We start from the raw sequence: 15891 nt of genomic DNA, 5'->3' as shown, positions 1-15891 counted from the left end.
TCGCTACCTCAACTAATTGGGGAGATGGAGACTCAAAGGGCCTATGCATCAGTGAATGAAGCTCAAGTTTATAGAGAAGAAATAAAAAAATAAACAAACTTGAATGCATAGGCCACGTGCAAAAGAGAAATGGGAACACGTTTACTCAAAATAAAAAGTACGTCGGGTAAAACCCTCCTTGAAGATAACAAATCTATGTCCGGAAAAGGTCGACTTACTACTGCTGCTGTTCATCAACTGCAAAGTTATTATGGACTGGCTATACGTCGGAACACATCAAGTGTAAGGGAAATGAAGCAAGCAGTTTGGGCTGAATTTTTCCACGTCTTATCGACTAACGAACAACCCCAACACGAGCTTTGCCCAAAAGGAGACGGAAACGTGGTGTAAGTTCAACCAGAGCTTACTTGATAATACTGAGTATGATCATAGCAAACACTTTCATTTGCCAAAAGCTGTTATGCTTGCTATCAAGCCAATATTTAGGGATTTGGCTGATCCTGAGCTTTTGCAAAAATGTGTGAAGGGCAAAACACAAAACTCAAAACGAATCATTGAACAATGTGATTTGGTCTGTAATACCAAAAAGGGTTTTTGTTAGCCTACCCGTGCTAAAATATGGGACTTATTTAGCTATAAGCACATTTAATAATGGCCCTGATAAGTAGAGTACAAATAATGGATGAGCTTAAACTTTCTCCTGGTAAAACTTTGGTTGCTGCAATGAAAAGCCTTGAGAATAAGCGACTCAAGAAAGCCGAATTAGCTGCAAATGAGCTTGAGAAGAAAATCAGGAAGGCTAAGGCATTGAAGAAAAGAAAGTTAGAGGACCAATTTGAGCAGGATGAAGCAGACAAACCAGCCTACAGCACTGGCAGCTACTGATGTTACCAAGTTCACTGTAGGTTAGTACAACGATTTTTTCAATCGCGTTTTCCCAAAATTTGTATTTTCTAACTTTTGATGTAAGTTTTCTCAGGACCTGTTAAAGATATCTTTATGAAATTTTCACTGTGTGTTTTGTTTTAGTATTTACTAGTCACTAACACAAGGATTTTGTAAAATTTTAATTTTTTGGGCTTATAAAAATTAAATTTCTGAATTAAAAACTTGAAATTTAACACAAGTTTTTAAAAAATTTGTAGAAAAATTAAAATACAAAAATAAACAAAAATCCTTGTGTCAGTGACTAGAGTATTACATGATTAATAAAATAAAATAAAACATTTCAGTGTAGGTTCAACACAACTCTAGAAAAATTACATATAATTAACATTACGGAGATAGGCGAACAGACCCCCCTTAAATGTAATCAACTGTTATCTGTAAACAAACCATGATAGCATAAACATATGTTTAATTTATTTAACTTCTATTTTGAATATGTTTACATTTATAGTAGAAAGCATAGAGTAATCTTGATAGTAATAACACTTTCTATTTCAACATTTTCTGAAACCGCTGTTGAGCACAAAATAAGAAAATATCCAGATAAGATAGTTAAATGTTTTAGTAAAAATATACTTCTTACTGTACATATGAGCAAATATTAAGTATGCAGTGCTTGGTCAGTACTGTAATACAGATATAAAAGGCAAAGTTACAACTTTTACTATAAATTTAAAGACTGTTCTAAAACCCGTCCTAATTGTCTTTTGACAGAAGTAGGCTATCAGACATGTGCATGTAATTATATATTCTCTTGATCGGGATAATATAGCAAAATCAACTATGGAACAAAAGTACTAAGAATGGAGCAAATTACAATGACAATAAATATAAACTTTTTTACTGATTTTCTTGATCGTGGCAACAAGGCAAACTCAACACTGGCGTCAAAAATATAATTCACTTGAACCTCGTAATTTGCTCTTGCACGAACAAACCCTATGAATTTCCTGCGATGCTGCGGGTAACAGCTTGTTATAATATTGTATTTCAATAATATTGGTATAAAAATCTTATAGTAAATGCTAGCAAATCTAAGCAATGTATCCCTCCTTCATTTATAATATCCATTATTAAGTTCAAAATGTTAAAAAACCAAACTGTGTCAATGTAAAGCTTTAGAAAACGTAAACTTTTTTAATATTTGGGTGTTTTTTGTTCATAACTTTAACTGTATAGATAATGTTTTTGAATAATATCCTATACAAAATTTTATATTATATTATGTACCTAGTAAAACACTGTTTCTGATTAAAACCCACTACGTATATCTATGATCATGTATGGCCTAAGAGAGTCGAGAAATGCTTTGTTTTCTCGGTTACATAAAATATTAAAATTAGCGTACAATATCACATTCGTAGAGATTTAGTGCCTAATCAGTCACTCAATGATAGTTTCATAATAAATTCATTTTATATATATTTTGAATTAATAATGTCTACGTTTTGAAGATATGTATAGAATCTACCAATAGCTATAATAATTAAATTGATAATAGCTATTTATAATAGTAGTTTTTTATTATATGTATAAATATAGGAATAGGTATAATAATTGAATTGATAATGTCTTCTCTCTTGATGATAGGTATAGCAATAGGTACATAAGTATGGAGATTGCCAAAATTATTAGTACAGTTCCCAGATATATAATATTATAGATTAAGAACTCTGGAGACATTTGTTCCTTAGCCGTTGTAAGTATTTAAATACAATTACAAGGATTGAAATTTATCATGACTGAATTGGAAAAACAATTTTACCGATGGGCTCAATAAATAAAGGAAAAAAGTTTGTTGCAACAATTGTAACCAATCATATTTTCCTAGACATTATTGAGTGTTTCTTTTTGTTTTCGTAATAGTTACCTATCTTAAACTTTTATATATATTTATTTAATCATTGATTAGTTATGGATTTTAATGTATTCAAAAAATTGTTGTTTTTTATGATAATTGTCTAAGTATTTTTTCTTGAGTTACAAAAAAAGAACGATATCGAGTATGCATTATTTATCTGTATAAATTTGCTATGCTTAAAAAGCAGAAGGATTTGATACCTTAGATTTAACAGCACCGACAAATCATTGTGGTGTTTAAGCACCTAACTACATATCCTACATATGGCGTTGTAGAAAACACATTTGATTAAAAATAAAAACATAGTATGGAGATAGATGTTCACATATCACTGCTTATACGTTAAATTCCATAAACACGAGCTCAACCATTTAATATTTAGTAATGGTGATGCAGGGTTTACAGTCACTGACGCGTGCGCTGACACAGTCAGACTTGTTTACGAAACCAATCTTTCCAACTCTGACTACCCCAATTGGTTTAATCCAAATATTTATTTTGAGATATCACAATACATTACCTACTTAAATATGGTATAACACAAATAAGAGAGTAAATCTGTAAATAACGAAAGATGATCTGGAGGTGTTCATTTACACCTATAGGCCAAAATCTAGTTAATTAAACAATCCGTGTGATCACTATCACACACTAACGCACACCTTGTGTACATCCCAGCGTTGCCTCACTGCGTTGAGTCATACACAGGCTATGCTCTGCACTGGTATAACCTGAGGGGGGTTGGGTCACTATCAACCCCCTTCCATACGTCTCCGTACGCACGACTCCTACTGCTGTGGAGGAATGGCAAGGCAGATATCAACTGACCCTAGGGAGGTCAGTGTGTCAACACTTTCTTGGCGCGTACAGGGTGGGGGCATCCATTACCAACAGGAATCCAACCCAACACCAGAACCTTGCGCAACTAGGAGGCACATCTGGTACTATGGTAACACGTTTCTACAGAAAGACAAGCACGCGAGTCCGAGTTATCATAGGTGCTGCGCGGAATAAATGCCAGACTCAATCAGCCAGTTAGTCAGTCAGTGTAGATATTCTGAGTCACAGGTACTGGACCATTCCCTTTGTCAAACTGAAAGGCACCCACACGTGTTAACCAGTCATCGGTACTTCCGGTACTACGAGAAGACGTATCTCACACATGGTTTCTCAAGAAGGATCACAACCAGAAATTAGTGGCAAACTCAGCCACTTTTTAATTATTTTTCTTTGTAAAAATCGACTTTCTCAACATTAGGACAACCCAAAATAAATATTTTGCCAAAAACCTCAAAGTTATATTTATGATTCATATAAATAGTTTCTCAATTGCATATGGGGCAATAAAACCAGTCAACCTTAAAACTGCATAGTGTTAAATAAAAAAAATAATTTATGGTTTCTCTACAATTATTACAACAATATACAATTTTTCTATACTCTGTACGCACGTATCTCACATGTGCTGCTGGGTTATGTAGTAGACAGCCTTCTAATTCTCACTGCAGGAGGGATTTTAAACCAATTTCGTGGAATGTTTAAACCAATTAGTCCAAGAAAACAGAACTGTGAAAGATTTAGTCGAAATGGCTGATTTGCCGAGACGCAACAAGAGCCAAAACGTGCTCGTCGCACCTGATCTCTCTACTGGGCCAGCACGCGCGTCGGTGGTGAGATTTCTCGGTAGAGTTGATCAGTAGTCTGTAACCGTATAGACAGAAGCTTCCACGTACTCCCCCTCCCCCTTCCTCTCTTCACTCTGATATACCATCTCTATTGTAAATGTTTTCGTATGAACACCAGTGAACGCTTTTAATTACTTTTTATAAGAACAAGCTTAGGCCACATACTTTTTATAAGATTATTGCACAATCTGACGTTCTTTGTAAAGTGTTTCTCTCTTTATCCTACTTCGAAACTAAATACAAATATTTCCAATAGTCGTTGCACATTCATTGCACATTCGCGAAATTAGCTTCCAAGTTTTCTGTCCGATTTTCTGCAACAAATGTTTAGTGTAGGTATTCAGTACATTTGAATGATCTATTCTCACATATAAAAATATTTTTTAAATACCACTACTAAAGTTACGAACAATGATTTGTTATTGCAGCCTATACGAACACTCGTTTTTATTAACGTTTTTCGCTTGGACTTCTCGGCCATAGAGTAACAAATAAAAAATATTGACTGCAAGTCCATGTTAAATTTGAATATCACACACTCTCGCGTTGTAGTATCATCCATAGCTCACCGAAAACGAGAGATCCTACTTTCCCTCACCTACCACATTGCACAAATTCTAATTAGTGTATTTATTGTTACGGTATATTAAACACCTTTGTTCGATTTCCATGTATATATTGCCATAGGCTACAATAAAGTAGATTCCGCAATAAACGTGAAACAATAATTTATAGTATCAATACAGGGTGATTCAAAACTAAACGGCAATCTCTCGAGAGCTTATTCTATAGCTAAAAACAAGTAAAAAAGTTCATATAACCATATGCCCGGAAACGCTTCGTTAGCGAGTTACGCCTAGCGAAAGATTTCGCCCGGATTTCATAACCCTTGGTGAAGACAGGCCGTATAAAAATGGTAAAGGTAGTTACAAAGATACAAATACGATTGTTGTTTATGTTTTTATATCTGACAAATTTATTAAAATTCGTCCCAGAGCTGTAAATGCAATACTTTCAGAGATATCTTACGTAAAACACAAGAATTGGTGCAAAGAAATAACACATTTTTGTGTTTAACGTAAGATTACTTCCATAAATGTTAAATAAAGGTAATTTTTTTCTTAAACAGATTTGTAGAACATTTAATTCTGAAAAGATTCATGTGAATTACTTAGGAAAAAAATTAATAATAGGTATTGAAATTTAGCTTTATTTAAAAATAAAACGGACGCACAAAAATGCATATTCTTATCTGCATAAAATATTAACTAATGTTTAGGTTGTGAGTAACAGCTCTCGTAGCCGAATAAGAAGGAAAACGCTCACCAGGTGTGTGTTAACCGGGCTTGGTCTCGGCCTTCCCGTCGATCAGTTTACACTTATACTCTTATTCCTTTCATATCAAAATCTACAGATTTCTTACGGATTCCATTCGGCGAGTAAAATTATGAGTTGGTTAGTTTATGGTATTCTTCGTCTATGGACACTAGTTGTGTAGGAGCTCTAGTCAAGGTACCTCGTTTTTAATTTGTTGAATGTGTTTAGCTCTTAACGTCAAAGTATTGTCCGAACGAGATAAAAAAATTAGTAAGGTTAATTATAATTCATATCCTTTATAGTTTTCATTATATAAAACTGATGTTAGCATGATTTATTCACGTCGCCAAATTTTGTATTTGTATTTATATTTTTTAATGTAATGTAAACTACATGTTTAGGTTGTATACATTGTTTACCCAATTCTCTAATATCGAACCACGATAAATATTACACGACAGGAGATAAAAATGCTATTAAGAACAATTGAACATTTTCAGCGTATAAATAAAACAAATAAAATATTGGTGAATATGAAATTGCGCGCCTTGTGGAAGATGACGGAATTAGAACAGCCTGTTTCCGGTAAGCTAGAGATGGTTCCACAATGCAAGACCGCATGGTAATCAAACTTTGGAACTAACTTTTTTAACATTGGCTTCCACTCTACATATTATATTCTTTACTCTACGTAGAATACTAACATCCTCTCCAAATTTGCCGCTTGTTATTTGATGACATCTGTTCCGTCACAATTAACATATGATTCGTAACGTTGACAACACAAAACGAAAACATGGGTGATTAATTAGGCCGGTTTCAAATCAAAATTACTGGTGCATGAACAATCGAAATTCCCGTTTGTCTCGAAACTCCACACATACACATACACCTCCACCACACACAGACACCATGACCTGCCCCAAGAGTGAGTTGGAGGCTGACAAGCATGCGCTGGTGGTCTCCGAGTTCATCCCCAACCGACTCTACTTCGTCACTTTCCGCAACAAGACTCACCGCAACACCACCGACTTCCATTACTTCACCACGGACGACGAGTTGGTCTACAATAACTATTACGCGGATTTCGGTCCGCTTAACTTGGCTGCCGTCGCCAAGTACATAAACAAAATGAATTTCAAATTAAAATCACCCTCTCTGGCCTCCAAGGTGATCGTGCATTTTACGTCATCCAACGAGAAGAAACGGGTCAACGCCGCTTTTCTAATCGCCGTGTATGCTATCGTAAACCTCAAGATGACTCCGAACGAAGCTTACAATCGTCTTTGCTCCTTGAAATACCCTTATACGTCATTCCAGGATGCCAGCATGGGAGAGTCCCAGTTCAAAGTGAGGCTGATCGACTGCCTCAACGCGGTCCGCAAGGCAGTATTCTTCGGCATCGTTAATTTCGATGACTTCAATATCGACGAGTACGAGAAAATGGACAACATCAAGAACGGAGATGTCAGTTGGATCGTGCCTGAGAAATTTCTGGCATTCTCAGGCCCCGTCGACAGTCCTGGGGAGGAGTGTTACCACGCCCCAGAGTACTACCTGAACTACTTCCGTGAAAACAAGGTCAATACTGTGATTCGCCTCAACGTCAAGATGTACAACTCCAAGTCGTGAGTACACCCTTGCTTATCAATTATACTTGTACAACAATTGTTCTATGCGTATATTAACAAACATAGACGATGTTGTGTAGATTTCACAGAAAGAGTTTTCCTTATGCTAGACATTTTGATAAATATATTTATATATTGAAATTGGACATTTAAAGTTACGTTGGACATTTAATAACAACTATCAATTAATAGGACAAGATCTTCTTTCCTATAGGTTAAGAGTAGAGCTGAGGATATAGTGGGTCTTTGATTGGCCTCTTTTGAACTATTAAAAAACTTCTGTCAGAAAGCATTTCCAAATTTCTGATTTGTTATTGTTTTGATCCTGATGGATAATGCTTGGTAAAATTTCAAGCTAAAATATATAGGTTGCTTTTCAAAAAATTTTGTCTATGAGACAATAAATTTATGTTTTTGGCTGGTACCTATTTTATTCATGATTTTTATTAGTATATTATTGGGTTTGTTAATATATTCTGACAAATCAAAAATGTAAAAACAGTAGAAACTGTTAGGTTTCCTACTTTTTTGAAAAATTCTTGATAGTGTGTTTGTTTAGGGGGCATTCCATAAATACATCTTTTTCCATACAAAAATTTGATTTAATTTTGATTCTGAGGTTCCTCAGAAATTTATAGAGTAGGAGATGTGTGACTCAAGCAAGCAATGATATACTGATTTATGAAGAGCCAAATTTTTAGCCCATCCAATCCTCTAAGGGTAAAAATACCCTTGGCCAGCCTATATCAGATCCTCACCAACTCATTCAACTCCAAACATTTTTCTAAACTCACCCCTAGAAAGTTGACTGATTGAGTGACCTCAAGCTGATTGTCTCCAACACAGACAGTGAGTCATTGAGGATTTTTATGGGTGCTTTTGATCTGGACAAATATAAATAATTTTGGTTAATTTTATTTAAGAGAAGTGAAACATATTTTGCCATGCTTTTTATTTCTATGAATATAACTACAGTGGAGTCCCGCTAATCCGAACACGTGTAATCCGAACGTCGGTTAATCCGAACAGGTCCAGGAGGAATTATTTATAACGATAATGCACAGTTATGGGAACTAATTACTTAAAAAATGAAAATGGGTGCATCATTTCGTACATAAACAAAGAAAACTTTAATTAAATAGACATACAGTATTTTATTAAGACAAATTGTGTACGGTACAGTACATAAATAATGAAGTTAAATACAGGTACAGTACCAAATTGAAACTTATAGGTTAAGTATGAGTTAAATTACTATATTAAGAAGTGAAATCAAACACAAATTGGGTGTACAGTACTGATATTATTATTGAGTACAATATTAATTGTTAAAAGACATAAATTCAGTTATTGTCTTCTGTCGCATTGAAGAGAGTCTATTGGATGACGCGTGGACCCGTACAATATCCAGTACGCTCACATTGCTTAACAATAGAACTCTCACACTAAATACGGTAAATGTGCTTCGTATTCGCAAACATGTTTATTTGTCAAGAAATACAATGCAACAGTCAGAAAACATGTTTTAATAAACAATGTTGATAATACTATAACAAAATAGACCCATTCTCAAGTTTAAAAACCGTATTTTTCTGTAATTCTGGTTAATCCGAACAATCACATAATCCGAATAGGGCTCGGTCCCAATTAGGTCGGATTAACGGGACTCTACTGTACTTCTAATACGTTACAATCATTATGCTTGGAGGCAACAAATGTATCATCAGCAAAAATATACAGAGGTCACCTTTTGAGTGTCATCTACTCTGTCATTTATATAGGTAAGGGAAAATGAGACCCAAACACAGGTCCCTGTGGTACACTGTTTGAAATTGTTCTTTCATTTTATATGACAAATTCAATTTTTATAAATGTTGGATTTTAGTCATCTGGTGTCTGTCACTAAGGTACAATATGATGTATCTCAGTGGCACCTCGAAGCAAAACCTACTCGAAAAAACAAGTGACTTGAGTTTTGCAATTAATATATCAATATCGACACGATGAAAAGCTTTGCTAAGATTGACAAAGTTCCCCACAACTGTCTCTCCAGCTTCCATTGCATGAACACTATCATTTTACTTAATCAATTACAGCAAATTTGGTTGATTTAGATTTTCTGAAGCCATACTGCCGTTCACACAAGAGTTTTTTCTTCTATGTAAGTAGACAGTGGGCCACAAACAACTTTTTCAATTAATTTTCAGATAGTACCAAGATTGCACGATACAGCAAATCTCTTGCTCTTCACCTGCCTTAAAAGAAGTCTATCTTTAGCAATCTTACAATCAGAAAAGCATCAAAGTGTATTAATTAGTTGTACTGATGGGTCTATACATTTATATTTAAAATTCATTCTTTTTTAATTTTTTAATCTTATTATTAAACGATAGGCCAATTTTAAATTAGACCATCCATAGGATTTGCTATTAAGCATTTTTCTTAATGTCTGTTAACAGTGACAAAAAAATCATTTAAATATTCATAATTATTTTTGCGATTAGAAAGCAATTTTCTATTATTCATCTTTTAGCCTGATGCACAGAATGGCAATAAAAGAGAAACTAACATTAAACCGTCAATAGCTAATTTATTTAATCCTCACAAACTCTTATTTGTAACCGAAATAATGTAGTTTTAAGCATCATTGATAAAATATTATCTAATCCACTAATAAAATTGTTTAATTTCTTGTTGTTGTAACCAACCTGTACCGGTACCTCAATTTTCCTTATATTGAGCTAAATCAAATTTTCCTCTGTTATCACTATGTTTCTTTTCCCTGTGAACTTTGGTTAACATACATCTAATTGCCAATCTAATAGTCAATCAATCTTTGACTATGTTTACTTTACTCCATTTACACAGTTAAACCCTTATTTTTATAATAAATAATAGTAAGAGTTATCAACTATATTATTTGTTTTGTTAATAAATACTAGCAGTAATTTCTAAAAACCTAAACTTCTATGATAACCACAAGTTATATATGAATGGAATACTACTTCTTACTACTGATAATGCATATATATTATGGAGAATTAAAATGACTAAAAGACTAACTGACAACATTATTTAAATCTGCTTTTATTATATCTAAGCAAATATATGCACTCAAACTGCATTCAAACTAATAAGAGATAAACAAACTATATGTAGCATACAAATTGATTATTCTTTAAGAAATTCATATTTAATTAAATTACTAACTGTGCAAAGCCTACAATAGTATTCTTTGTCAATCAATGTCTTATAATGTAAATATTACAAATAATAAGTACATACAGGTACTAGTGTACAGGTAAATACAATGCTTCTTTGGTTAACTCTCTAAAGTGAACGTAAACAAACACACCTACTACTTTAAACCTACACAACTAACAATTTTTTTTTTGAAAACCACTACCAAAATAAATTGTCCAATAAAGTAAGTAGCAGAGAAGTGAGCCATATTCATGGCATTACACCCACATTTTATGGAAACCAATTATGGAATGGTGACAGATATGCTTGCATGAGTATTATCAACAAAAATTACAATTACAATAATTTTAATTGGTTTTAAACAAACCTGGTATGATTAAAATTAATATTATACGCCCAAACGACTTTTAAGACATATTTATGCATTAATACATTTTAAGTAAACAGGCAATTATATTCATCATCATCATCATCGTCAGACGTTTCCGTTCTCACGGGTCGTCGTACACAGCCTCCTCCACTTTAGTCTATCGTTCCAGGTCTCCTCTTCATCCACCTGTATTTTCTGTAGTCCCCTTCTCTCTATGTCTTTCCACACTTGGTCCTCCCATCTTCCTCTTGGTCTTCTTCCTCCTTCCTCCTTCTCCAGTGCTATTCTAGGCATTCTATTATCTCCCATCCTCTTCACATGCCCCATCCACTGTATTCTTCTTCCTTCCATTGTCTCTTGCAGTGAAACTACCTTCAATCTTTCTCTAGTTATTTCGTTCCTTATTCTATCTCTTCTTGTAGTCTTCTCTATCCCTCTTAAAAATCTCATTTCTGCAGCTTGCAATCTGCTTAAATCATTTTTAGTCCACGTCCACGTCTCTGCTCCATATAATAAAATTGGTTGGAAATAAGATTTATACATCAATACTTTTGATTCTTTCCCAATGTTCCAACTCTACACAATCTTCTTTACCATATTGAAAAACTTTCCACTCTTCCATATTCTGTTTCCTATCTCTTCTCTTATTGTGCCCCTATCTGTTATGATACTTCCTAAATAACAGAATTCCTTCACCTTTTCAAGTCTTTTTCCTTCAACTAACACGTCTTTGTTATTTCCATCCCTTCTCTCTACTTTCATTACTTTACATTTTTGTATGTTCATCTCTAAACCATATTTCTTCGCCACTTTTTGCCCATTTGTTTAACTCTCGTTCTAACTCTTCTTCCCTATTTTCCCATATCATTATGTCATCCGCATATGCTATTGTCTTAAGTTCTTCTGCTCCTCTGTTTCCTTGTACTTCTAGAATAATTTCATCCATTATAATATTGAAAAGGAAAGGTGACAATATGCTTCCCTGCCTTACTCCTCTCTCTGTTTTAAAACTTGCTTTCAAAAATAAGAAAAAAAAAAATAAGCCAATTATATTAATTTATAAAATATTTTCTCAATTCTCCACAGCATAGACTATTCAGTTAAAGTGTTGAAAATGGTGGAATTTGTTCATTTTAGTTTTTTATAGGTGTTTTTAAAGCTCAATGAGGTATGGAATGGTGGTTTACAGACAAAATCCAAAATGGTATTTCCCTCATTGACATATGGTACTTGCTAACTCCAAACTAAAGATAGAAAAATCCATTTTCACTAAGTAATATCCTATTTTTATTAATTTTTGTTCACTCGTCATTTTTATTTGCTTTGTTTATTTTTATGTACAACATTAATAATAATTATCAGAATTCTTAAATCATATCTACCATTTATTCTAATTAAGATTACTTCTTTAAATTAAAATCGTATTTATTATATATAACTCAATGACCAAAATTAAGAGGATAGAAGTTTAACATTTTTTCTTATGAAATCAAGATAGGCACCAGTACAGTCTGCTTGGCAGGTTGGATTGGTAGTCTCCCTCCATTCACACTTAACTGTTTGTGTGATCTAGTCACATTAAATCTTGTTTCAAAGCTATAAAAACTGAATGTACAGTTTGTTCTGTGTACAGTTTTAGCAACGCTGGTGTGGCACACTACGAGCTATACTTTGTAGATGGCAGCGTTCCCTCCCATGAGATTGTGACACGCTTCTTTGACATTACAGAGAACGCTTCAGGTGCAGTTGCCGTCCACTGCAAGGTATTGTCACTTTGCACCAGATTAATAATATAACAACCCATTGGATACAATTGGGGAGATGATTTTAATGTTCTACTTTAATTATTTCTTGTAACTATTAAGGAAGTTCCAATTGTGCAGATCATCATTCTGTGTGGCAAGAATAAGATTTGAGAATCCGAGCGGTCAGTCCTTTATTTTTGCATTGTGTAATTAAAATTAAATAAAGAGTAAGTAATAGTCTGGAATACTTTTAAGACAAAAAGAATGGTGGAGGCTAGTCCTCCAGTTGCACACTAGGCTATTAGCCTTCTCCTGTTATACTGAAGCATCTGTTACTATTCCAGACTAGATCTTCCACAATAAATTGGGGCTAGCGAACGAACAAATATAACTGTCTTGCTGTTCCCAGATTAGTTTAACTGGATTGTAATAATTATCCCAGGATGAGCTGTTCTGGCAATAAAATGGTAACACCTTACTACTACATTTAAAAAATAATACATGAATTTGATAACAGTAGCAGACAAAGATTTCAACACATATAAAATGCTACCCAATTTGTGAATGCCCAATGTTTTCCAGTCAATTTATTTCAGACTCTGTCCATTTAATTTTCTTTCACATGATCATCCTTTCAATCATAACCTTACATTATTGATACATATCAAACAAATCCATGGTATTTATCCAACACATAACACTTTGTGTGGGACAGGCAGGTTTGGGGAGGACTGGTTGTCTGATCGGAGCCTACCTCATCAAACATTATCGGATGACTGCGCTGGAAGCTATCGCATGGATGCGAATTTGTCGTCCAGGTTGTGTTATCGGTTACCAGCAGACCTGGCTGGAGGAGATGGAACCTGCCCTTTGGAACATGGGTGACTCGTACCGGTAAGTGAAATCACTGAATTTCATATTTTTCAAAAATCAGGTTCAAAGGTTTCATGACTAGCAAGCAATACCAAAACATACATAGGTTTCTACGTTATTATTGAATTACTCTCCATCTTCAGTTTAAAAAATGTAAGATTTGTATAATGGTGTATGACAGCATTACTGAATAAAACTTAGACCATTAGGTACTCCGTGCTTAATTGTATAATTTTGTTTATATTAAAAAGTAGTTTAATGCACAAATACAGAGCAAGTTTGAGTCTAATACAAAACACACACTATATTAATCAGTATTTTTAATAATCTATTAAAACAATTGTCATTAATGCTATTCTGTGAGAATTTTTCTACAAGACTAGCGCTGGAGGAGAAATTAATAAGATGGATGGAACTAGACCTTGACCACAAAATCAAATTTAAATTTGGTTTCATATGGATTTAGACTGTCCAACCTGGGAGAGAGTTTAACAAATAACAAGTGTTCAAATGGAAATTTGTAAAAAGAAAAAAAACTATGCACATGAAACTAAGTAATAGATAATTTCTTATTTTATACTTAATGATGCAGTAGTTTGTGTTTATGCTCTGTATTGTTATAGAATTATGAAATAGTTAGGGATTTGTAGCAGTAAAATATATTTATGTAACTGTAAACATTTAATTCAGATTAAGTTGAGTTGATTAAGTGTGTCCCCAGGTTGCGCTATCACGGGGGTGTAGATCGCATTCATAACCACAAGTACGGTATCTACAGCTTCCGCAACAAAGAACCGAATCAGATGCAGAGTGTGGAGGGGCTTTCATGTGACTGCAGGGACATGCAGCAAGGTTCCACCCCCACTCTCTACCCCCACCCATCCTTGCACGCATCTCCTACTGCGACGAGCAGCAAGACAGAGACACAGGGGGACAAACTCAATGCTGTTAAGCGGTGGCGGGATATGCAGCAGACAGTCAAGAGCTTCAAGAAGGTGTTGAAAAAGACGCACTAAAAGTAAATGAACCTACAACATGAAACTTTTGAGCATTTTATTTCCTTCTTGGTCTAAACCAGAATATAAGAAATATGTATAATCTAACTTAGCTATGGTGGGAAGGGCGCCTAGACAGTGAAGCTGTCACAGATTTGATTTCTGGAGTCATGTTCATGAAGATATCCAAAGAAAGGGTCGACTATAAAGAGTAACAATAACAATGAATTATAATGTATAGAGTTAACTTTGAACTAACAGATATGGACTAAGAGAAAGGTGAACTGGAGTTAAATTTATTGTTCACAATGAATCAACATTTCCCACCATAGCTGTTATGTTTAAAAAGACTCGGTTGCTCCACCGAGCTTAGGGGCCGTATCTAAAACATTGTACCGCACTATTGTGCACCTGATGTCGAAACAACGTGATAGGTTAATTTTGAGCTTCTTTGTCACTAACTTTTTTTGGATCTCTTCAGATGAACACAACTCCAGACATCAAATCTGTGACAGCATCAGGGTCTAGATGCTGCATTAAGAGGAAGGTGAACTGGAGATAAACTCAAAATTCACATGTACAATCTCATATAAGTAAAAACATATTTTTAAACCATTTTTAACCCTTTGCGTTCACAAGGCCAGCAGCACTAGCCACACCAAGGTTGCAGACATCTCACATTAGTTTTGTCATAGTTTGTCCCCACAACTCGCATGACCAGTACAGATGTCCGCGCTACTTTCATTGACAACTCGGTGACCATATTTGTTATTTGCCTCCCTAGATCAGAATTATTTTTCAATTTTCTCTGCATTTGCATAGTAATTTTAAATGTTTTGAGAAAAATCATTTAAAATTTATTTTTAATGAATCTTTCTAATACAAAGGTAAACATACATTGAGAAATATAACTCTTATATGTATATTGTTAACAAAGACAAATGTAAATAAAATGTTATAAAGTAGGCCTTTACAGTTATGTCATGAATTATTTTACATTTTTCTCAGTCTTTAAATTTTTTTAAAGGAATAAAACTTATATAAATACATACCTACGTGAAGTCAAGAATAGTTAGCACACATCTTCTAGTAAAATTTTCTACGTTTCTATCACTTCAGTGTATAGTTCCACTACGCAACATTTGTCTTATTTGACAGTCAATGAATGTTCAGAGAAGAATTATAGGCTAATTAAAAAATGTACTGCTTTACTAAAAGATTACTTTAAAATAAAGCTGCTCGATAGGTTTCAGTACTCTCTA

The 15891-nt window shown here is 34.1% G+C and overlaps 1 protein-coding gene across 1 annotated transcript; it reads left to right on the top strand.

Annotated features, from left to right (window-relative positions):
• Nucleotides 1-6570: 6570 nt before the first annotated feature.
• LOC124362157 (dual specificity protein phosphatase CDC14AB-like) lies at nt 6571-14675 on the top strand. The gene is made up of 4 exons (XM_046816403.1): nt 6571-7439; nt 12650-12779; nt 13477-13655; nt 14356-14675. Exons 1-4 carry the CDS (start codon nt 6652-6654, stop codon nt 14648-14650), a joined length of 1392 nt encoding a protein of 463 aa, XP_046672359.1. The 5' UTR covers nt 6571-6651; the 3' UTR covers nt 14651-14675.
• Nucleotides 14676-15891: the final 1216 nt, after the last annotated feature.

This window comes from Homalodisca vitripennis, chromosome 1, assembly GCF_021130785.1.
Source record: "Homalodisca vitripennis isolate AUS2020 chromosome 1, UT_GWSS_2.1, whole genome shotgun sequence".
In the NCBI taxonomy this organism is placed as follows: domain Eukaryota; kingdom Metazoa; phylum Arthropoda; class Insecta; order Hemiptera; family Cicadellidae; genus Homalodisca; species Homalodisca vitripennis.
The sequence above is the reverse complement of the archived record's forward strand: the minus strand, read 5'-3'. Positions and strand labels throughout refer to the sequence as shown.

Coding starts and splice junctions, on each gene's coding strand:
- LOC124362157 (XM_046816403.1), top strand. CDS start 6,652: ATGAACAATCGAAATTCCCGTTTGTCTCGAAACTCCACACATACACAT. Junction 7,440..12,649: donor AAGATGTACAACTCCAAGTC/GTGAGTACACCC, acceptor TTCTGTGTACAG/TTTTAGCAACGCTGGTGTGG. Junction 13,656..14,355: donor AACATGGGTGACTCGTACCG/GTAAGTGAAATC, acceptor GTGTGTCCCCAG/GTTGCGCTATCACGGGGGTG.